General features: G+C 38.2%; 1 protein-coding gene across 4 annotated transcripts in view; it reads left to right on the top strand.

Moving 5' to 3' along the window:
- MACROD2 (mono-ADP ribosylhydrolase 2) overlaps positions 1-24,123 on the top strand; it is a 1,707,340-nt gene that overhangs the window by 1,170,712 nt on the left and 512,505 nt on the right. For all 4 annotated transcript variants that reach the window (XM_069495843.1, XM_069495844.1, XM_069495845.1 and 1 more), the window contains exon 7: positions 1,006-1,036. In XM_069495843.1, coding sequence (XP_069351944.1) covers positions 1,006-1,036 — 31 coding nt within the window. The remainder of the gene's footprint in view (positions 1-1,005; positions 1,037-24,123) is intronic.

A 24,123-nucleotide genomic window follows, 5' to 3' on the forward strand; every position in this document is an offset into this window, starting at 1 on the left:
CCACGGCGCATTTCTACATGGAGCAAGTTATCATCTTCATCATTTTACAATGGAAAAATACAGACCAGAAAGATGAAAACAAACTTGATGGAATGTACACAGAAATACACTGGCAGAGGATGTTGCCACACCCACATCACTTTCCACAGTTAGAAAGCCTAATTTAGAGTAACACATACATTGATATTTGTTCATTCATTTTTTCCAATCAAATTCTGTAAACATTACTAAGTAAAATATGAGCTAAGCAGTAGTGGGCCGGTAAATGTTTAAAGACTGGCTCTCAAAAGAGCTTATGTATTGTATATGTCGATTTTAAATTTTGCTCATGTAAAGAATGTGTAGCACACAATTTACATATAAGAATAAAATATATAATATCTTTATTATAAATTTAAATAGCTAATTAATTCTCACAGAATGCTTTTGTTGAATTTTACCTAAATTTTGTATCTGTAGCCAGGCTGTGGTTTCAATTGTCCCACGACCTGGGTCATATGTGTTGATGGATGTCTCCAGATTCAAGCCACCAATGCAGCATCACGTAACATGGGGCCAGGCAAATGCTCGGGAGACGCTATTAGTATTTCACCATTTGCATGCAAGAGATGTAAATAATCTCAAAAGCATAGGTAATATTAATAGTAAAAAATATGGCAAAGTAATTAGAAAGTGATGAGTTCTATTGGTTATCTTCGCTTTGATATAATTTATGTCACTGTAGGTTTATGTAATTTAATTTCTTAATAATAATTGTTTAATAATTGGCTCATATGATTCCTGAAAACTTAGCAGATGGTTTTTACAAGTTGGAATAATTACCGGTATGGAACTGTTTTCAGTAATCAAATGTCCACATTTCCGGAGTATCTTCTACTTCAATACTTAGCTCTGAGTATGTAAGTACAGGGCATCCCATTATCAAGCAAAATACATGTCAAGATAGATGATCACAGGGAGAGTTGTTCTTTAAAATTTATTGTTATTTTTGTGGTTTATTCACAGGCATTTCCCTGCATCTCAACAGGCATTTATGGTAAGTGATCTAGCTTTCCATTATATTTATATTTTTTTATTTTGTTGTTAAATGCAGGGATTAAGTGGAAAATTAAGAGGTTTTCTGATGAATATATTTTGCTGTGATTTAAAAAGACTCAAAATGCAGGTCAAATCCCATTAAGGAACTTCAAGAAGCTGTTCATGTTCCTTTGTGTTCTTGAATTTTGTTGTGTTGGATATCACGTGAAATAATTTGATACGTGCTGGCTTGATGTCTGTTGTTAAGCAAAAGTTTCGGTTATAGTAGGATTGACCTTTAATATTGTTTTCTTTAATAAAGTCAAGTTATCTGTCTCAGAAAAAGCACAGTGTATATAGCATTATCATTAGCTTAGCATTATCATTAAATGTCATTATTTGTTGCAACTTACAAAGTAATAGAAAGATTTAAATGCATACAAAGACATATATCTGTATTTTCATTTTTTTTTTAAATCCAAAGAAGTTGACTGCTAATAAAAACAAAGAATTTTAGTAAACTGCAAATATTTTTCCTGGTTTTGATAGATTGTTTTAAGTAGTGACTGCTTCACTTATAGATGGAAGCAAAATGGTTTTTAATCACTTGTTTACACTAGCCTAAAACTCTCTAATAATCTTCCGCCTATAAGAACATTTCTTATAATTTTTTTCAGACAACTAATAAGTCTGTTTTAGAGTATTAAGGTAAAATGGAATGTATTTGTAATTTTAGGGTTTTCTTTTTTTGTAGTTTTTATTTTTATTTTTTATTCTTTAATATATTTTATAGTACATTTTAAATCATACATGATTTTTATGTTTTTCAAATTATAATGTATTTATTCACCTTTACATCTAAAAGATATATATATATTTTTAATTTCAAAATTTCTATGGGTGTACAAACACTGGGGTTACATCTATTGCATTTGTACCACCTGAGTCAGAGCTACAAGCATGCCCATCCCAGACCGTGTGCATTGCACCCATTAGGTGTGAATGTAACCTACCCCCTCCTCCCCCATCCCACCTGCCCAATCCCCAATGAATGTTACTTCCATATGTGCACATAAGTGTTGATTAATTAGTACCAATTTGATGGTGAGTACCAATTTGATGTGGTGCTTGTTTTTCCATTCTTGTGATACTTCACTTAGTAGAATGGGCTCTAGCTCCATCCAGGATAATACAAAATGTGCCAGAGATCACCACTGGTTTTTGTGGCTGAATAGTACTCCATAGTATACATATACCACATTTTATTAATTTACTCATGTATTGATGGGCACTTGGGTTGTTTCCACATCTTTGCAATTGTGAATTGTGCTGCTATAAACATTCGAGTACAGGTGTCTTTATTATAGAATGTATTTTTTTCCTTCAGGTAGATGCCCGGTAGTAGGATTGCCAGATCAAATGGTAGTTCCACTTTTAATTCTTTGAGATATCTCCATACTACTTCCCACAGAGGTTGTACTAGTTTGCAGTCCCACCAGCAGTGTATGAGTGTTTCTATCTCTCCGCATCCACACCAACGTTTGTTGTTTTGGGACTTTCTGATAAAAAGCCATTCTCATTGGAGATAAGTGATATCTCGTTGTGGTTTTTGATTTGCATTTTCCTGATGATTAGACATGTTGAGCATTTTTTATGTGTTTGTTGGCCATTAGTCTGTCTTCTTTTGAAAGGTTTCTGTCCATGTCCTTTGCCCAATTTTTAAAGGAGTTATTTGATTTTTTCTTACTGATTTTCCTGAGGTCTGTATAGATTCTAGTTATTAGCCCTTTGTCAGATGTATAGCATGCAAATATTTTCTTCCATTCTGTAGGTAGTCTATTTGCTCTAATGATAGTTTCTTTGGCTATGCAGAAACTTTTTAATTTGATCAGGTCCCATTTCTTTATTTTTATTGATGCTGTGATTGCTTTTAGGGTCTTCCTCAAACATTTTAGGGTTTTCTGAGCCAAGTAAAATAGATTACTTTCTTTCTGAACTTAAACTTCTTATGTGGAGGGGCTCAGCTGGAAAATAAAATATGTAAAAATCTAAAAAAAAAAAAAGTTTAAATGCATTACTATAAGGGAAGGGTACCTAGATTGATGTCAAAGGTAGGAGATTTATTTTTCCTTAATCTGGTATTTCTTTTGAAGATCTTGGTCAGAATAAAATGGAAAATGGAGGCCTGAATCAAACTAACTGGGGAAGGATTTGGTCACACTATTTAAAAAATGTACGCCTGCCCTCTTCCTCTCCAGATTCTGCTACAGCCTGTCTCTGTCGAAACAGAGTGGACAGTGGGCTGGAGGGGGCTAACCTAGACCATCTGTACAATTATCCCCACCATGACCATTCTTTCTGCCTCACAAATGCCCAGTTAGAAATCTTAAGTATTTACTTAAGGAAACATTACGTGCAAAGTTTTGCCTGGTAAAGATCCCAGCTCTTTATTTTGCCTTATCTAGAGTCAAACTAGACTCCAGTGCAGAAATGGTTTTTATTTTGAGCATGTTCTTTCATCCCATCTTGATTTTTCTTGACAAACAAACAAACAAAAACCCAACTGCTTAAACCGATACTGTGCACATCATTTTCTATGTTTGTTACCTTGTCAGATGGTTGATGTCTATTTTGTTTCTGAGAATTTCATGGTAATGTGCAAAGAGCTTCAAAAGGGCATTTGATCTAATATGATATACTAAAAAAAAGAGGGGGATTGGTGGTAGAGAAAACCAGAAAAGTAAAGGAAGATAAGAAAGAACCATAAAATTAGAGGCCCCAGAGTGGATAGTAAGAACTAACTCAAGTCTGAAATGAATCATAGTCAATTTCAATCCCACAAGGGCAAGGGTTTCACCCTAGGGAGAGTACTACGGCTCAAAATATAACAACTAGTTCAGGACTCTATTGTGGCAAATGAGAGGGAAACATTGAAAAGTGTCAAGTAGAGCATTAATAGAGTGAGTCACAGTAAGCTGGCATGGAGGGCTGTCACCAGGCAACCTTAGTCATTTTCACAATGCTAGGTCAAAGAATATACTTCTTAAGTCCTGGCTACTTTTCTCTTTCCCCTTTATATTTGGGCAAATTTAAAAGTGAGGCTGAAAGCTACAAGGTCGTGTGCCACGTTGCCTTTGGTTAGCCAGAATGGATGCTGAGACCTACAATTGCTTTTAGCTCCATAACATCTTGTTTAAGTAACTTTTAGATTACTCCAAGCCTCTGTAGTTTATGAACCATTCTGCATTATGTAACCTGAAAATTATTTCACTTGTCCCTTGTGAAGTTAGAGCTTTCTTTTGAGTCCTTGGTTCCTTCCCAGGACTCATATATTATCCTGCAGAGTTGTTTTCTTGCTATTATATAGAGCCCTGCTCCTCCCCCTCTATTAACCAGATAAGTTTTACTTTTTATCATTATTTATCAGGATTTGAAATAATACTTTATTTAAAGAAAGTGGTCTACAAGTACAAAGAAAAATTTTAAAAAGCAAGCAAACAAACACAACACCCAATGCTTTCGTAAATCATGCTCTAGTGGATTTAGAGCAACTTTTCAAAATAGTCTCCTGGTTCCACTCCTTGACTTTCCTATTCCGTATTCCAAACGTTGGTAGACTAATTTCTCTGCAATACCACTTGGTGCATGTTTTCCATCTGCTCAGGAGCCTTTGATCATATTCCATTACTTACAGGTTAATGTTCATTCTTCCTAGCCTCAACAATGGATACTTTATATACGTTTCTAAACTAGTGCTTTCAAAATTTGTGAGAGTGAGGGAGAAAAAAATCTGCCCTCAAGGATGTGAACTTGTGTACTATGAAATTTCACATACACCTTTGCCTTTGCATCTTTCAAGGGAGGATTTAGTTTGCAGCATTTCTCAAAGTTCCTTGCCCATGAAAGTGATTCTTTTCTCAATCTTTCTCTGGACTAGTGTTTTCTTCAGAATGTAGTTTGAGAAACTTTTTGGCACCCACTCATCACGAGCATATCTTCTGTGGCCTACATAAGAGCTGATGAATCTCAGAACATGTCATTACATAATAAGGTCCAATCCTGAGTCTCTTCCTGAAATGTACCTCTTGCATCCTTGCACACCCACCAAACTCACACACACCATCACCGCCACCACTCTCTACCCCACGCTCCAAATAAAAATACACCGGGCGTATGTAAACAGGTTGAAACTTAATCTCCAGGAAGTCTTCCCTGAGTATGCCAACCCGTGCTGGGCATTATACCTTTTGAAATCCTTCAGCTCGGACATATTTATCAACTGCTTCCTCATGTTACGCCATAGATTTTTGCTTATATATTCTGTGCCCACAGCCAGTTTGGAACTGAAAGACCAGGGATTCACTTGTATGTATTCTTTGTACGCCCAGTGCCTAGCAAAGCACTGTGTCTATAGGAGAAGCTAGCAAATATTTGCTGTTAGGGCAATGATAGTAATTGTAACCCAAATTGTTGCCTAATTATAAAAAACAGAATTGTTGATTGACAAAATAACAGAAAGCTATTCAGTTGATATTTTTTAATGGGCAAACATCTCTATTCTAGGGAAAACAAATATTTATGTTTCTTAAAAGCAGCCTCAAGCTGGAATTGGTATTTGTGGGCATGGCAGTGTCCACACTGACAAAGGTAAAATGGAAACTTGAGAAGTTATTCAGTTAAAGAGCCAAGCTGAATAGAGCACTTTACTTCAGTTAAGTGAAAACCCATGTGGGGTTTATCATGGTCCCTGGGACAATGGTTAATCAGGAACATACTGGTCAGCTGGCCAGCCATGCGAGGCCCTGTTCTGATGTCTCCTAGCATGCCCTAGACCCACCTTCCCAGCAGCTGTAATTTCTCAGACATCTGTTTGCTTTGGTTTTACCTTCACATTTAGATTTCTGGCCCACAAATCTACAGTAACCCTAGTTTCACTAAAACAAAATTTTGAATATGGCGGAACTAGCTTTTGAAGGGATTTGATCATTTCTTCGCCAAGATGATCTCCTACCAGGGCAATTTCAAGCGTGAGCATTCCCATTTCAGGGGAACTCAGACATTACCACCACATTCGAAGTGTGCCTGCAGCATCTGACGCACCACCAGTACTTTGGAGGTATCCAGAGTCACAGCAGAAGCTGAATCTTCTCGTAGCCTTTCTTCCACTCCCCAGCCCTGTGGAGACAAATGCTCCAATGCAGCAACACCAGCTGAACCGTTTTGCAAGACACAGCCTGAAGAATATCCATCGAGTGATTCAACCTGATTTAAGGAGGAGACATGATGGGACCAGGCCCTGCCTCCTTTGAAGTTCTCCTGGAAGAGGAACCAGACTTTTCCACTCTGACTTTTAGCAAACACTGTTGCTGCTCCAGCATAATGTTTCCAGGATGCTTCCACAGGGCACCAGACCTCCTGCTCACACTCAGGATGAAAAGCCCCGTTTGGTTAAATACCAAAGAAAGGCCTGTGTTACTTTGGGAAAAAGAGACCCAGATGAGGCTTCCAGGGTTTTTAAACCCCCAGATGCCTGTTAAAAATTTGAATTGGCCTCTAAACCAGTCTCAGGGGGGACAGATTTGAACTTCCCTGATGGACATTTCAGACCTCATGCGTGCTTTCTGCCCTTTGAGCCTGATTTGGACACTCTGGTGCTAATACGTTTAACAAAAGAGGCTAGACATGATACATGGAAATGGAATTTTTACTGAGAAGCGAATGGCAAAAATAATTTTAGTCCATTTTATGAGAGGCAATATAGTTAACAGAAATGAAGTCCAGGTGGAAAAGTGTATTCCTTGAGTACTTGAAAATTTGGAAAATATTCTCTCTGGAGAAAAAAAAAACTTGAAGCTTGCTTTCCAGGTATTATACAAAGTAGCATATTTAGAAAGGAAGGAATTTCAGACACTGAGTTATTGGCTGGGAATCTGAGGAAAAATTTAAGTGCAGCATAACTTAGCTGAAGCAGCTCCACTATTTATTCATATATATTTCTGTTATCAACGTAGAAGGCTTGTTTCTGTCAAATCACCTGGCTTCCCTCTGCTCTCCACCAAATGCTGGCAGGCCACAACTTTCTAATTGAATCCCTCATTTGCATTCAAGTTTGTTCTTCTGCTTCTAGCTGGTAAAAAGGAGACCAACGCGATGTTTTGTTAACCTTATATCTACTTGGCAAATATTTTTATCAATACATCTGTCTAAATTCACAGACATGACTTGGAAAGAAATCAGGACGTTCTCCAATGGCAATGCCAAGGGCATGCCCTCCATCAGCGTTAAATGCTGACAGATTTGAGAAGGTGTGACAACCATCGCTGTGCAATTGTGGGCTTGCTGGAAGAGTTATCTCATGTAATGCGTTGAGAACAAGACCAAAATTGACAAAAATATGCACCTCTTCCTTTCATCCCCCTAACAGCCCTCTTCCTTCCTCTTGCTTTGTTCTTTTCTCTTTGATATTTCCATTTGCTCTGAAAGCTTCCTTTCACGTAGTCTAATGATGACTCTTCTCCCTCATAAAATCTCTTCTCTCGCATCCTAAATTTTTTGTCTTTGTCAAATTATTCCCACTATGAGAAACATTATCATTCTTGGCAAAGCAAAGTAACATTAGAATTAGTATAACTTATATCCCTTGTAAAATTGTGGTGCTGGGGCCAAGCCCATCTCAATTATATCACATTTGAATATTATTTTCTGAGCTGACCCCTATGGGGCAGCGAAGAGAGAACTGACACGGAATTCTGACAGCTAAATTGTTTCTAACTCTCCGAGTTAGAATATATGCGTGCACATACACATTTATGTATATATCCTACAAAACATTGTACAAACTCTTCTTTGCTCTCTATAAGGTACCCAGGTCTTTAATATTAAAAAGACATCACACTAAGAAACCCAAAGTACTAACTTCACTCTTGAAAATAGTTTCCAGTGTCCAACAATAATATACGCTAGTTCAACACACATAAAAATAGCAGTGAAACACATGGGCGGGGTTCCCTCAGGAGAGCTGCCAAACGAAATCCTGGAAACTTAGCTTTCTGGTACTGCCGATGCAGTGAGAAATCACTGTCAGTCTCCCCAGTGTTCGGTTCAAACTGGAAAAAATTGGGGACTTAATTAAAAGATTAAGTGTTTCAAAAATAATAAAGATCACAACTTTGTTACTGTTCCTGAGGTCTGGATGTGTACTCCTTTACAGCTATATCAAGTTAAAAACGACTAAGGACTAAAAGGCATAAATGAATTCCAACTCACACCTCCCTCAGATTGCCACTTATTATTATGCTATACTTTAAAAAAAAAACAAATTTACTTATTAAGAAGCATTAAAACATTAAGCCTTTTAAAGAAATAGAAAAACTATGTCAGTAAATTATAGAGCCTATCCATTTAGTAGTAACTCTGGGGATATCTTTCAGGCACCTTGAAAAATGAAAGCACTATTAAGAAGCTTTCCCTAAAGAACTGTTTGGGAGTTTAAGGATTGACAACAGTTTGTTTGATCACTGAAATAATTTCCATGTTTCTGTTTATTTTTCTCATCCAGTCTTGAATGACACTTCTTTTTCTTGATCCTTGTACTGCTTGTATCCAAAGGATGAGCTTAAATCAACATAGCGCTCTTTAAAAAGGACTTCAAAAATACTTTTGATGGTTCTTAGAGAAGTCAAGTCCATTTAACTCTTGAGGACAATGCTTTCCATGTCAAACCTTTTTAGTCAATGATTTTATTTTTCAAATGTATCTTAAAATGCATTCGAAGGAGACTATATTAACTAAGGTAAAGTTAAGCTGCTGTAACAAAAAGACTCAAAAATAGGGTGTCTTAGTGCATATAGATGTTTATTTCGCTCTTTGCTAACAGTTCCAAAGTAAACATTCTGCTTGTGGGAGGATTTGTTCCAATCTATCATTCAAGGAGCCAGAAATCTACCACGGTGTCAAGTAGTCGCTCTGCCTCCCTCAAGGAAGGACCCAAAGTAGCACTCATCACTTCCACTCAGCTTCCATTGGAAAGAGAGAAATTAATCTCATGACCAATCTAACTGCAAAGAAGGTTAGAAAATGTAGTCTAGTTTGTAGTCTATACATCTGACTACAAAGAAAGGAGGGGACATAGCATTTTGATGGACTTCTAGATTTCGCCACTAAAGAGGAAAAGAAAAGCAAATTAAATCACACAGATCACTCATAGATAATTTGGTTCAGGAACAGTGTCACCTACCCAGAATGGGTGCTTATTTTGTAAGAATGTTTGGTGATTTTGCTAATATGTACGTTATTAAAATGTCTTTATAATTCAGAACTCTTGCAAATTTTAAAGTGTGGAATTCTTAAGGCATCAGGACAATGACCTATTATTAATTGTCAGCCAGTATATTTAGACATTCACATCTCTCACCTCAATTGTATTTACATCTTTGGTACCATACTCCCTGTGAATTTTGTAGACATTTCAGTAGAAACTGAAATCAATACATTAGGAATGAATAAATAATTGCATCATTTGTTACATTCTAATTCTGGCCCATTTTCATAGAACTCCTTGGAGGGATCAATTGCAATTTGTTTCTGCAACACCCTAAGTCCCTGAGGCTACATTCTTCTATAAACATACCAGGGGTCCTGAGCAGATATGGATCAACATCCTGTACCTAGGAACTCTAGGGGAAAATGTGAGTTTAGGGCAGAGTCTGATCATAACAGAGTGGAAATATTCCTGAGAGAGAGAGTCATAATATGAACATGAATCTAAATCCTCTGGACAGTCAAAGGCAATCTCTTCAGAATCTTTAGAACTGAAGATAATAATTTATACCTGTCTCCCATTCCAGCCATCGTCAACAGGGAGTTCCCTACAAGTGACTGCAAATTGAACTGAAATTAACAAAATCAACGTGAAATTGCCTCACTGCTGTACTTTGCTGACCTGAGTTCATTTTTAAATGTTCTAAATGAATCTAGTTTTACTTAAATGTTCCTAGGTCTTCTTCCCAAGCAGCTGTATTTTTGATAAAATTCACTTTCCCTTTACTGGATTCAATAATCACTAAGTCTCTCATACCCTGGTTTCTGTGTTTTACTTACTATAAGAAATTATTTCATTTAGATTTTAAAAGAATAATAGAAGAGTCAGTTAATAATAACAGAGCCCCATCTTTTATATGTAGTTAATTTTTAAAGCAGTTTTATTAAAATATAATTCAAATAACATACAATTTTTCGTGGTTTTAGTATATTCATAAAACTGTGCAACCATCATCATAATCTAATTTCAGAAAATGCTCATCATCCCCCCAAAGAAACCCCATATTAGCTGTCATTTCTTACCCCATGTCCCCCAGCCTTAGGCAACTCCTAATCTACTCTTGGATTCTTTAGATTTGCCTACTTTGGATATTTCATATAAATGGAATCGTAAAATATTTTCAAAGTACATCCATGTTGTATCATGCATCAGTAATTTATTCCTTTTTATTAGTATTTCATTGTATCAATATACCACATTTTGTGTCTGTTCATTCATCAGTTGATGGATATGGGCTATTTCTATTTTTTGGCTATTACGAATACTGTTTATATACAGTTATTGAAGCATAATTATACATCTAAATATACAAATTTAAATGTAAAACAGTAGTGTTCTGTAGTTAATTTTTAATTTTCCTGAAACAATTGCTGTTTCCATTCTTCGGTCACCCGGTTTCTCTCAGGCCTCTGAAAAGGCTGCCTTTGCTTGATGGTCTGGTGTCCTGTTGGCCTATGCGGTGATATAGGCTTCTTGAAACATGATCTGTGTCACTCTGTGTAATCAGTATGTACGTATCACAGCATCAGAGTTCCCTTAGAGGACCAAAGCACATTGGGGAAAGAGTGCACGTATCAAAGTGGCTGTAAGCGTGGGCCTCAGGGTCCTATAGATCTAGGTTCAAATTCTGTCCCTTATTAGCTGTGTGGTCTCCAGCAAATTGCTTAATTTCTCTAGGCCTCAGTAACCTCAACTGTCAGATGTGGATAGTAATGCCTGTAACATGGGGTTGTTGTATTAAGACACTTATCATAGTGTCAGATATATAAAGATAATCACTTCTCAATTATTGCTCGTATTTTTAATAGTAATATTATTTATGCTACTATTGCTATCATTATTACTCTTCCACTAGAACCTGAGTTCCTTCAGGGAGAGGCTTTGAGTATTTTATTCACTGCTATCACCTAGATTCTAGAACAGCATCTACGCTGTTGAACAAATAAATTTACTGTTTGAAGGAGGCTTTACTTATGCTCTGAATGGCACCAGTCAGTGGTCCCTTTTAATGACAGCCACCTCACTTTTTTTCTGGCTTGCTTTTGCTGCTTCTTTGAAAGCCAGGTGCCTCATCTTGGCCACTTCTGACTTCTGTGGCAAAGCCTGTGAGTTCAGCTGTCTGGAAATGAAGCCTGTTTATAATATCATTATATTATGCTTTCTACATAATTAGCCATAACCACTGTAGCCAATTGTTTAAAAAACAAAGTCAACTCACTTAAGCACTTCCAAGCTCCCTAAAGTTTATCTAAGCCCTAAGAATGAAAAGGAAACATTTCATTTTGTCTGTAAATAAATAAAAGCTTTCACTAAGAGAGACAAAGTAATTGTAGTTATTTGTGGTCTCAAAGTTGAAATTTCATGTCACAAGACAGCAGATTCTTATGGATGAAACCAAATCTTGTTTCTATACAGTAGATTTTTAAATGCTTCCTTTCTAGAAAAGCTTGGGGCATAGATAAGTTACCCTGACACTTAGTTTAAAGAGGGAAAAAGACCAGTGCTTGCTCTTTGTTGCCCAAAACATCCAGAAAGCTTGCACATCTTTTCATTTCTAAGAGCGTAGGCTCTTGGAGCTGGAAGCCATTATGGAAATTATAATTGTCCTGGATCCTTATTTTCCTGGCTAGGAAAAATGGGACCCAGCGTTGTTGAGTGACTTTACTAGCAATACCCAACTAGTTCATGTGAGAACTGAGATCAATGCCCCTGTCAGGCCAACAGAGCAGGGTAACAAAGACAGAGGTTCAGATATTAGACAGACGTGAGGTTACAGTCCAGGATGGTCCACTCACTAATTTCTTCTTTGAACTTTAGTTCTAAGATTCCTTATAAGTCAGACGAGAAAAGAAGAAAAGAAAGGAGTTAAACTTAGAATCTTCCAGAACTGAGTAGAGTCCCAAAGTTTTATGCCAATAAAGATCACGATGCCCGTACTTTTTCCAGGTATGGGCCCATTCCCACCTCTGCATCTTCTTCTACCAAAGCTTCTTCCAGCCAAATCCTGTTTATATGGACTGCCCACCCCAGGCCATAGGGTTCACTATTGGTGACTTATTAAGACTGAGTTAATATGGAAAATACTTGCACATCCATTTTCTTTGCATCATATCATTGCTTCTTCCACTTTATCATCAAAGGTTTAAAGTTGATGTGTCTGTATCCTCAGTGCATAGCTTATGCAAGGGAGAATTTTTGTTGTTGTTGAAATTGAACATTATATTCTAAAGCATACATATATTGCAATCATCTTAAAATAAAATGCTTTACATTACTTACCAGTTAAGTCATTTCACAGCCCTACTCCAGTAAATCTTCTTGTACGATTCACCCTCAGGAAGGTGCTCATCCTGTGGTTTATGGTGGCTCTGGCACACTGCCAGCACCCCAGTTTGAAAAGCCAGGCATTCGACCAACCTTGCAAATGCCAGGCCTTGCATATAATTACAGGAACCTGTGAAATTGATCACTAGCAGCTCAGGGGCTCCAAGCTTCCGCAAATTCTGAATCCCTTAGCAAGCCGGAAAGATCTGCTGGCAATGCCATTGTAGGGAAAGGTTAACATCCTAAATTATTGCCTCTCAATTTTTTTTCAACTTTGCAAATATTTTATCCTCTCGTCCATAGTGAAAATGAAAGGGAAATGCACAGAGTTGCTGTTTTCCCAGGTTGTTTATAGAAGGAAATGAGAACTCATCAGCTTTTTCCATCCTTCATAAAACAATGAAAATATGCCTCACTGCCAGGATAAAACAGTGACATGCATCAGGGGATCCAGGAAATGTGAAAATATTTGACTTGAAATGCTTTTCTTAGATATCTTTGCACATGTTAAAGGCAGTATTGGGACCCAAGACTGGTGTGTGTGTGTTTGCATGTGTGTGGTGTATAGGAAGTATCCTAGTCTAGTTCTTGTTCCAACACTCTCTGCAAACCGCCTGTCCAGCCATAGGGAGAGGTAAGAGATACGAAATACGGTGAGCATGGGAAGGCAGTGGAGGAGAAGAGCAACAAGAAAAGACAGAAATCCTAAGAAGCTGAAGCCAGTGGGCTGCAAGCTCACAGCAGGGCAGCCATTCCCAGGAAGGTGGAGATGGGCTAGCAGATGAGCTGGGACCTGCAGACCAATCTTTGCTTCCCTGCTGTTTCCACTTAGCATTTTTGCCCCCTCTTCACACTACCAACTCCTTCCACTTCATAGCTTCTATCTCATATAAGGCAGTGCCCGTCCCAGATGGGGCCACAGCATCAGAGCTGCCCAAAGCAACTAGGTAAGTGGGGAGGTCAGGGTTTCCCTAGCTAAGCTCTCCTCCAGAACAGCTGTTACTGTCTTGGCCACTTTTCCAGCCCCCTTCTCACTTCCTACCATAGGCCCATCATAACCTCCATGCAGCTTTCTTTTGAGTAGTGAAGTCCAACACCTGATGGAACTGCCATGATGGATAAACTGACCTTGACCTCTTCTGTTCCAGTATATTGTCTTGTCTCCAGCAATAGCCATCCTTAGTAACTCCCAGGAAATGGTATGGTTGCTTAAGAAATTAGAAAAAGGGGGTAAAATCAGTGAAGATCTTTTGTGTTCTGCAGTGGGGTGAAATAGGAAAGAAACCTAGTGGAGAAGTGACTAATGATAAGAGATAGTGTCCCTCTCTTTTATGCTATTAGAAGAAACCAAAAGAGCTGAATAGAGACTGATCCAGGTCCATGTAAATAAATTTCAGGTATTTATCCTAATAAAATACCATGACATTCTTCCTCAAGTTCCCAATCCTAAACCTAGATGATCCCCCTACCCCCTTTCTTTGGAATATGTTGGTAGGCTATGGGACTCACCATTAGTAATGCAGAGTTATAGAATTTCCATTCCTGCTGCTTGGAAAGGTAGAAGACAGGTGAGTTCCCCAGTCACGAAGATGTGTTTCTAGAAGCCCAATCCAAAACTCTGAGCACATTTTCTTAGGATAAAGACAAAGCTATCAGCATGGTCTTGGAGCCCTAGCATGGTCTCATCTTGTGACTGGCTGCCTTTCAGTCTTTCCCACAAGGTCTTTGTACTGCTGTTTGCTCCCTTAGCATGGAGAACACTTACCACCCAGTCTGCTGCTGGGTAACCACTACAAAAGCATGGCTTCTGGATGGACATCTTCCCCACCCTCCCTGAGCAGATCGAACCTTCCTTTTACCAGCTCTCATGGTGAAACATGGCTTTCCTTCACTGCCCTCGTTACAACCAACACTTTATGTTTTGGGGTGATTATTTTATCAATGTTAGTGTCTGGTTTGAACACCCCTTTGTCCCCTGCTCTCAGTATAGTGCTTGACAAATGGTAGAGAGTCTGTAAATTCTTATTAAAGGAATGCATATATTTTCCCATAAAGAAGAAGCTCTATGCTCTATCTTCATCATAAATTAAATCACTTTTGGGCTTGTCCTGATAATAAAATTATAATGTATAGTATTACCTTGTGAGAATATGAATTATAAGTTTCAAATAATCAAATGGGAACAAATAGTTTGGAATGTGGACAACATGTAAGTTAGAGTTCTTATGTTTCATTCTAGAGATTTATTTCTTTTTTCTTCTTTTTTTATAGTGTATGCAACCAAGTCAGTATTTTGCTGCTTTTTTTTTTCTTTTCCTTTTTTTACCAGAAAGAGACAGGATTTTGATGTTTGCATTGATTCTCCTTACAGTCATTCTAGGGTGATACTTCTGCAAACGATCATCTTTCCTCTTATGGTATCATCCCTAAGACTTTTGAATAACTCAGAGCAGATAATCAAAGTGCTTAATGACCAGTCAGATCATTTGTTCTTGAGGATTTGTCTATGAAAAATCAATTGTTAGATGTGCTCATTAATTTTTTTCATTCTCACCCCCAAACATGGCAATTCCCTAGTGTCTAGAGAGACTCTGAGTTACCAGAGCATTGGGACCATGTGGCATCCCTGTCCCCTTCCTGTTTATTCTGGTCCCATTACAAGGAACAAGCTGAATAAATATCATGGCACTGAAATGAATGACACATACCCCTACTTGGCCTTGGCTAATAATCAACCGTAGGGTTCATGATCACCACCCAGCCTTGAGAAGACTCCTAGTAAAAAAAACATATTACTAGAACATCTGCATACTTACATAACACTAATATTTCCAAGCATAATAATAGCTTGAGGAGCATTTTTTTAAAAGGGAGTGCTTTTGATCATGAAAGTAAAAGATGCATATGGTAAAAAACAGTAAAGCAGTATAAAAGGTCATTAAAATTGTAAAAAGTCTCTTCCCAGCTAAAACTGCCAGGATTACTCTTAAGGAGCAGCCATTGTGGAGTTTCTCATGCATTTTCCAAAAAAATAAATATTCACTTCATATATAAGCCTATAAACGTAACTAAATTTTCAGTCTTTTTTTGTTTGGCTTGCAACTTAGGAAGGCCTTCCTATTTCAAGATTATTTTTAAAAATTCATCCAGCATTATCTCTAGTGACCTAGTAACATTTTAAACACACACAAATACATATGTTATTTACATTCATGTTTATAGACACATATATACATACATATGTCACACATGTATATATACATATACATACATACACATTATATACACTATATATGGTCTATAGTATTCTTATTTATATGTATGTGTAAACATGTATATACGTATATTCACATATATATAATAAAGCCTTTATATGCCTAAGTTACTGAATGAGAAATTGTATATATTGCACTGTAAAAAGTATAAATACACATTTGTACCTATGTATATTGGTTTGAAGAAAAACATGAATTACTTAAAAAAGATTTTGGAAATATATATAACTTTCAACAAGCATCTAAATACTGTCCATTTCTTTCCCAAATAACACTTTTTTTAATTGATTGAGACCCAATAATTGTAAGGTAACATTTTTCCATTATTGTCTATTATTTATAGGAATATGTTAGATATTACATATTTTGTATGTTAATATGTGTACCCACATTATATATAATAGAAAATGCACCACCTATTATGTGTGTGCTTTTGTGTATGAGTGTGAGAGAATGTGGTATGTGTGTTTCTGTATCTCAAATAGCTTTAATATAGACTCTAGACAAATTTTAGGACGTTAAAGTTTTCTTTGTTATCCTTCTCTTTGGACTGTGTTTATTTTTTCATCTATTCTTTATAAGGTAATGACAGTGAATTTTTCCCACTGACTAAAACAAGACCTGTTTCACTGACTCTCACCTCTACAAAGGAACAAATCATGTAATATGAAAATAAATTAATGTGGAACCCTTAGACAGCTGTAGCTCAGGTGTTTCTGAGGTGCAGTGAGCTTTTTTAGAATTATACTTACCCATGTCAGTTTGTCAATGATTTTCCACAAGTGCAAAATGGTATTGCGTCCATCTCACATCTGAAAGCAAATCTGCTTATGAGACATACAGGGTTTGACAGCTAAAGACAGCTGAAGATAGTTCCTCATTTATGAATCAATTCCTTTGGGACGTTGTTAAAATTTTAAAAGGTCGTATCTTCTATGAGAGAATAACTAACACAGTCATTTTGCAACAGCTATCAGTGTGAAATTGTACATTGTCTTTTGGGAGTTGGAGGAAAAAGAGATGGCATGCCCACATGCATTTTCCATTTGCCCATGATTAGCATGTTCTGCGCATCTCAGCAGGAGTCAGGGGTGTGCTTCCCTTTAGGCTCTTTCTGTGTGAAGGATGGAAGGAGCTCTTTCACACCTTTCATTTGTACTGTTAAGACTTAAATCAGAAGTACAAAGCATTTTAAACTGATGGAATAAAAAGCAAACCTCAGAGAGGCTTTCCCTCCTATGGTGCTTGCCAAGAAGGCCAAGGCATACATCAGCAAATCTCCTGAAGGGTGGTAAATAAAAAATCAAGTCACCTTCAACCCCTTGTTCATCTTTAAAATACACTTGAGAATGGGTTCCTTCCCTTGGAGGCTAAATCCCCTGTGCTCTGGGGCTGTCAGACCTGCAGAAAGGCCCTCGTTTGCCAAGCAGTCTGAGAGAAGACTAGCTGTAATTGGCAATCCATTTCTCCATTTCCATTGTACAGCCGTCCCTGACAAATTAATCACAATCAAATGTTGGCTGCAGCAAGGGGCACCCTACACGGCAGGGAAGAAAAATGAGGCCTCACGCTGGTCTGACAGCCGAATCTTTCAACTTACCCCATTAGACTGAACAAGGGGACACTGCGGTTTGCCTGTCACTCCCACCACCCATAGACAAACTGCTCGTTCCGCATTCTCAGGGCTTGGCTGGTCCAATAAGCCCTTCCCTGGGGCCCGCTGGGTGTCTGATCAATCAGTGCTGCAGAGAAAGGGGAAGGGGCTCATCCAGATGAGACAGAGGCACTAAGCAGTGACACAGTGGCATGTAAGACTGGAGAAGCAACATGGTCCGACCAAACCCTGAAGAGTGATGAATCTGGCCATTTGGAAGTTGGTTTAGGTCTGTTGTGGCTGTAATTGACAGTGTCCGTCCGTCCAGGTGCTTACTGCTTGTCTGCTGTGTCTCACCCGTCAGCTAGGTGGAGAGATGTCGAGCCCTTTCCACCTACTTACTGAACAACGTTCTCTGCTCAGCATAACCAAGGATCTGAAAATACCTTAAAAATGTTCTCCACACATATGCCCAGTCTCTCTCATAAAGTTCATAAGCTTTAGTTATAGGGGAGATTCTCAGGCCCTCACTCTTATTTTAAGCATGGTTTGAACAAGTGTTTCTCTGTCTATAGCAGAGTTTAGGAGATGGCAGGAGGATCCTAAGAGTTAGATGCTGACAATGAAAAGTGGCATGGTAGTGACAGATGATGTAAAAAGATGGTCCAGTTTGCTTCCCTGCCTGCCAGTATTGCAGAAGAGAAAATCATAGTTTGAAATGCTTGTTCTTTTCAAAGAGCTGTGTGATGAAATGCCCGGAGTGTTAGATCTTAAGTGGGAAAGTCTCTATTCTCTCACATCTTCTCCATAATGTTTTAAGATGTGCTATTTAGCTGGATCACATTGAGCAAGAATAATAATGCTGCCTCTTTTCTAATCAAGTTTACCTTTGCTCCTTATAACTGTGGGCAGTGGCATTCACGGCTCTGCCATCTGGCTTTCACAAAAATCATGGCCAGGGGCTCGTGGGTAGGTGGTGGAATGTTTTCATTTCTGGAATAGCGGTCACTGTTCAGGCTGTGGAATTGAATGGCATCAGTTCCTCTAAATTTTCCATTTCACCTCTCCCAGACAACTGAGTATGGTAAAGTATAATTAAAACATTGGCTTTCACAAATTTTAAAGCCATGTTTAAAACTTTTCTCATTTCTGATACTAACTCAGAAAGCCATTTTCTCCCTGCATGTTTAGGACTCGAGATTCTGTCAATCAAAAGAATGGAGATGTTCTGAGGTCCAAATTATAGAAAAGAATTTCCCGGAACTAAACTGAGTTCATCAGTGACTTGTCCAAAGTCATGTTAAAGCCAGACCATGAACACGGTACCCATGACCTGCTCTTTGCTCATTCCTCAGAGATACATAACTTGACACTCTCTTTATGATTAGTTCATTTTTTTTTTTTAGGAAAAAAAAAAGGGCATATCTGAAATGATATACATGAAATGCTGTTTTCCCCATTCTCTCTTTCTCTCTGAGAAAGATTTGTAATAATTTCCTAAACCTCCTTGAGCAACCTTAAGATTTCAATGGTCATTGGATCATGGGATCCTTATTTTAATCTCTCACCCCAATCTCCCTCAACCCTCTAGCTTCCTGTTCAAATAAGATTTAACCAAAAAAAAAAAAATGCAATTAATTTAGCCATTCTTAACATTCAGTTATTTTGATTTATTTTAAAAATTATGATTCAGTTGAGATTAAAATGGTGTACATTGAATGAATGGAAGCTCACATTTAAGTTAATAATATCAGTTACTATATCTTGGATACCTATAATTGTGCCTGACACCTTATGTGCTAATTCTAATTCTCACAATAATCTTGATAGATCAGTACCATTTTCCCCATTGTACAGACGAGGAACCTGAGACTCTGCCAGGTTATGTACTAGCTTAGAAATGGACAGAGGTGGGACGAGAACTTATCCTGACACTCCAGAAGTGCAGCTGAAAGCAGTCTTTACTTCTCTGGGGTAAAGGGAAGCTCCCAGAGAAACATCCTTCTTTCCTGAAAAGGGCTGTGGTTTAGGTGGCAGTATCTATAATTGTGGCCTTAATACATGATCATCTAAGTCTACCCAGCAAGCATCTGGTCTGAAGAACTCAGATTCTCCATTTCTGGGGTGTATGACAGCCTCTATGATTATCTCATTGGCTGAGGGGCCTGTGGCCCCAAGAGTGGGCGATCCACATGCAGCTGTGACAGCTGCGCTGGAGTTCAGATGTCAGACCTAAAGCCACGGACTGTTCTAACACTGACCCGGGTCTCCTGCACAATCCAAGCTTTATGCACCAGATCCTTCCTCTGCTTTGAAAGTGGATATTGGGTTTATGGAGAAAGCTGAACAGTCAGGAAGGTGTGTCCTCAGCCAATTGCCAGTAGAGGCTGTGAGCTTTAGAGGAAGCAGTTGTAATAGGTTTTCAATTGACACACAGTTATAACCAAAACCTTTGAATCATTTTTGTGTGCCTTAATTTTTGTATGTTTGTTCAGCTGTATCTTTAATAAGAACAGAACATTATTAAGTTAACAATTTTTAAAGCTTTCTTTGCTGTAGATTGTAAGCATCTTGCTGCAGTTTTCTTTCCAAGTTATTGGAATCTCTCTGTTCCTGCCCTGACACTGCCCTCTCCTCTCCTACTCCCCTAACAAATACTACATCCCACTCTTTCAACACATTCAGACAGACACACAGACACACACACACACACACACACACACGCATTTATTATGCAACTGTTAGTTGTAGGGCTGCAACATTTTTCTAGATGTTTCTAAGCTGGGAAAATTGATGTTTTGGTAAGAAGGTCTTCTCTCTGTTTACATGTTATTTATCCATCACACATATATTCATCATATATAATCTTAAGGTTTTGTTTTCCAGTTTCATGAGAAGCATCCCAACATTTCAGGCCAAGTTCCCAGCATTGCAAAGAAATGCTTAGAACTATGGAGACGACCTAGTTATGGAGAGGAATTGATTAATTAGCAGCGATGGTGGATACTTACTAAGCACTGCCTTGTACCTTTTGCCTTGTACTGTGTTAGATGTTTGGTGTAGATTAACCAATTTAATGCCTAAGACGGTCTTCATGTGTGAAGCTTTGCTACTCTTAATGCTGAGAAACTCAGAATGGCTAAGCGGTAGCTCAAGGTCACACAGAGACCTCAAGTGCCAGAATGCTGCTTGGATCTAGGCATCCAGACTTCAGATTGCACCTACTTAGCCAACAGCAAGAATTACAGCCTAATGATCTTTAGGGGCTTTCTTGTGCATTTTCAGAGACGCTGGGCTCAATGACAGTAGAGAAATATTTCACCAGTCACAAATGGACCCATTTAACAGAAAAACAGTAGAACATTCAGCATTCCTTTCCAACCAGCAATGTCAGCCATGATACAGATGATGAGTGTGCATATTGGTTCTACTTCTCTGTCATCTGATTTAATGGAAATTCCAGTTAGTGGCAGCTTATCTAGTGATTTTGGAGACTGATTAATGAGTTGTCACTGTTTTATTGGATATAGGTAATCAGGAGCAGGAATACAAGTGTCTCTAGCATCTGAGCAACCCAGAACATTCAACAAGTAATAAATGAGACTATCAGGGCTCTTCAGATGTGTGATTTATGTACATACCCTTGGGTTACTGCACTTACTATAAAACCTACAACGCAATTCTTACCTAAAATACTGATGATTTTTATATTTAAGAATTCTGCTTGTGAAATATCATATGGCTTTGAGCAAATAACTGTCAGACCTGTCAAAATCTTTTCATAAAGGGAAGCCTATGAAATTATAGTTGTGAAATCTGATGCATATTTTGAAGAAGAATTAATTACTTAAGTTTTTGCAGCAGATTCATTTTCATTGCCAGTTTTTTTCTCTACTGTAACCTCCGTGCTTAGTTTTCCTACGTGGATTACAACCTTCTAGATGCTGACTGACCTCTTATTTCAGCTCATTTTTTAAGACAGGAATTGATTGACGTTTTCACCGGTTACACTGGCTCTGTTCATAAATCTGTAAAATAAAAATGAGCTTTCTTCTTTGTGAAATCTCTTTTTTATTAGCTTAATAGAGACCTAGAAAATCCTGAGGGATAGCTCTGTTGACCTCATCAACTTCCTTGTAGCAGGATATCTACAAAAGTGGGCTTTTAACCATTCCCTTTTGGGGAGCCGTGTGTAAGTGATAATTGTGTCTGACAGTAATTGCTGGGACAACTGAAACTCTAAAGGCTGATACTGGGAGTCACGGCACTGTTTGAGCATCCTAAACAGGAAAGCATCTCTTTTAACTACCTGATTCAACTCTCCAAACATCATCCAGGCCCCAGCTTCTGGAAGAGCCAACTCTTTGTAAAGCATGTCCTTTGCTTCAGTGCCTGAGGGCATTTCCATGCACAGTTTCTCCCCCTGGGAGAACCTTCCCCCAGATGCCATCTCTTCCATGAAATCAGTCTGGAGCTCTTTTTATAGATCATCATCTCCAGGAATGAGTCCTTCTTTGTATTCCCATTACTGTTTGCTGTTTGGGGACACAAGTGTGACTGCCCTCATCAAATTCAGTCACAGTCGTTTGTGCTTACAAATCCCATGCTGCAACTGAATACAAACCCCATGAAGGCAGGGATGTGGTCTTTGTACCTCCTAGGTGAAATTCAGTGCTTATTAGTGTAAACCGAGTCTTCAGGCAAGACTACTTATTCTTACTCCCAAGTTCAGTCAACTCCCATGGACCCTTGAGGCAGCTGCAGGGGAAGTTGTGATACTGGCCTCTTCTTTCTCCATGGTTTTTTTGGTTGCGACCTGACCTTAGGATTTATTTAGTCTCCCAGCATATTCTAATGTGCAGCCAGGGCCGAGTTCCTCTGCACCAGTGGAAGTGAAATTTGGTGTCCATTCGTGGGCTTTATAGTTTTATTTTCAGCTCTCACTTTTTACAATAAGCTGTTGACCTCATCTCAATTCATTTTGTCTGATCTTGGCCAGACAGGCTAGCACCTGCCAAGACCGAAGCTATGAAAGGGGCATGGAATTGTCTTTCTTTCTTAAACATCTGACTTTTGAATATATCTTGGGCTAGATGTAAGAATTAACTAAAATTATTATGATTGGCTTGTACTTACTGTGTATATCATGAAATTATAGTGTTCAAATTAATATTTCTATTAGATTTTTATGTTGTTAGAAGATTTAGAATTTGATGAGGATTTCCTGCCTTGACTATCCTGCATCTCAGATGTTTCTATTTTGAGAGGCTTAAACTGTATAGTGACAGATATGGAAGTCCATAAAACCTTTTGCTGTTCAAATTGCCCCTACCAAATTGACCATCATCTCTTTATTCTTTCTGATAGCTACTGTATAATCAGGCATAATCTCACAATCTTATAAATTCATTTCATATAATTGGGTTCAGTAGCTAGAGACTGACAGAAATATCCCAGGTGGAAATATAAAGCAACTGATTTGCCTGGTTGGAGAACAGGCAGACCCATTTACTTCTTTGAAATGCAGTTTTTATCTGAGCTTTACTCCACTGCAGTCCATGATGACTACAAGCCAGAATATGACCCCACTCTCTTCATGTAGGTGTCGGAATTTGTTACCAAACCCTCTGCCTTTGGTTTTGGAAATCTCCCATTTCATTATTCCCCTGCCTTATGGCTAATGCTCTGAGTTATTTAGCCATTTGATGACATGCTTTAATTGCAGCTTAAATAAGTCTCAGTGCCCTAGGAGGTGCCTAGTGTCCTGTCATGATTTAAGCCTTTGGAGTTGCTTAGACTCGGATTCGCAACCTATCTCTTGGTCTAATGATTTCATCTTCATGATCTGTGATTTCCCCTCTTCTGTAAAATGGAGATAATAGAATATAACCTAGCAAGGCTGTTCTCTTTGCACATTAAATGAAAAAACATGTCTAAGTGCCTAAGGCTGCATCTGATTCATAGGGAACCCTTCCACAGTGAATGGTAGGTATTATTTAGTTCTATTTTCTAAACCCTCAATCTCCAGTTACATTTTTCCAATTATTTCCACCAGTAAAAGGATATTTGGGCTATAAATTTTGAATTCTGCTATACAGGGCTTGATTTCCAGCTGTTCTGAGCATTTCCAAAGATATTTTGGACAATAAAGAATCCACGTGTTTTCGGATACCATTCCCTCGCAGATCAAGGATGACCACTCTACTCAGACAAATTATATAGGAACTAACTCATAAAAAGGAAATGGTCTCTGCCTTCTTCTCCGTAGGAAGTTCCCCGCTGTAATGAGACCATGGCCTCATTTTTATGGTCGAACTCAGGATGACATTTGGATTCCCCAGGGAAGTTAACTTCACTTTCATGAAGCTGCTAAAATATAACCCAAAAGTCATCATTAGTGAGAAAAACATGGACTTACAATTGAGACGTACCTTAAGTTAACCTCCCTATTAAACACCAGTATTCTTATTGACTAATGTAGCATTGGATCAGAGAACAGCATTAAGCTTATAAAGATTATAAGATTCTGCTGGACAGATAAAGGCAATAAACTGTTAAAAAAGGAAAAAAAGATTATGCTGTTTATTCAGAGG

This window comes from Eulemur rufifrons, chromosome 20 (genome assembly GCF_041146395.1).
Source record: "Eulemur rufifrons isolate Redbay chromosome 20, OSU_ERuf_1, whole genome shotgun sequence".
NCBI lineage: Eukaryota > Metazoa > Chordata > Mammalia > Primates > Lemuridae > Eulemur > Eulemur rufifrons.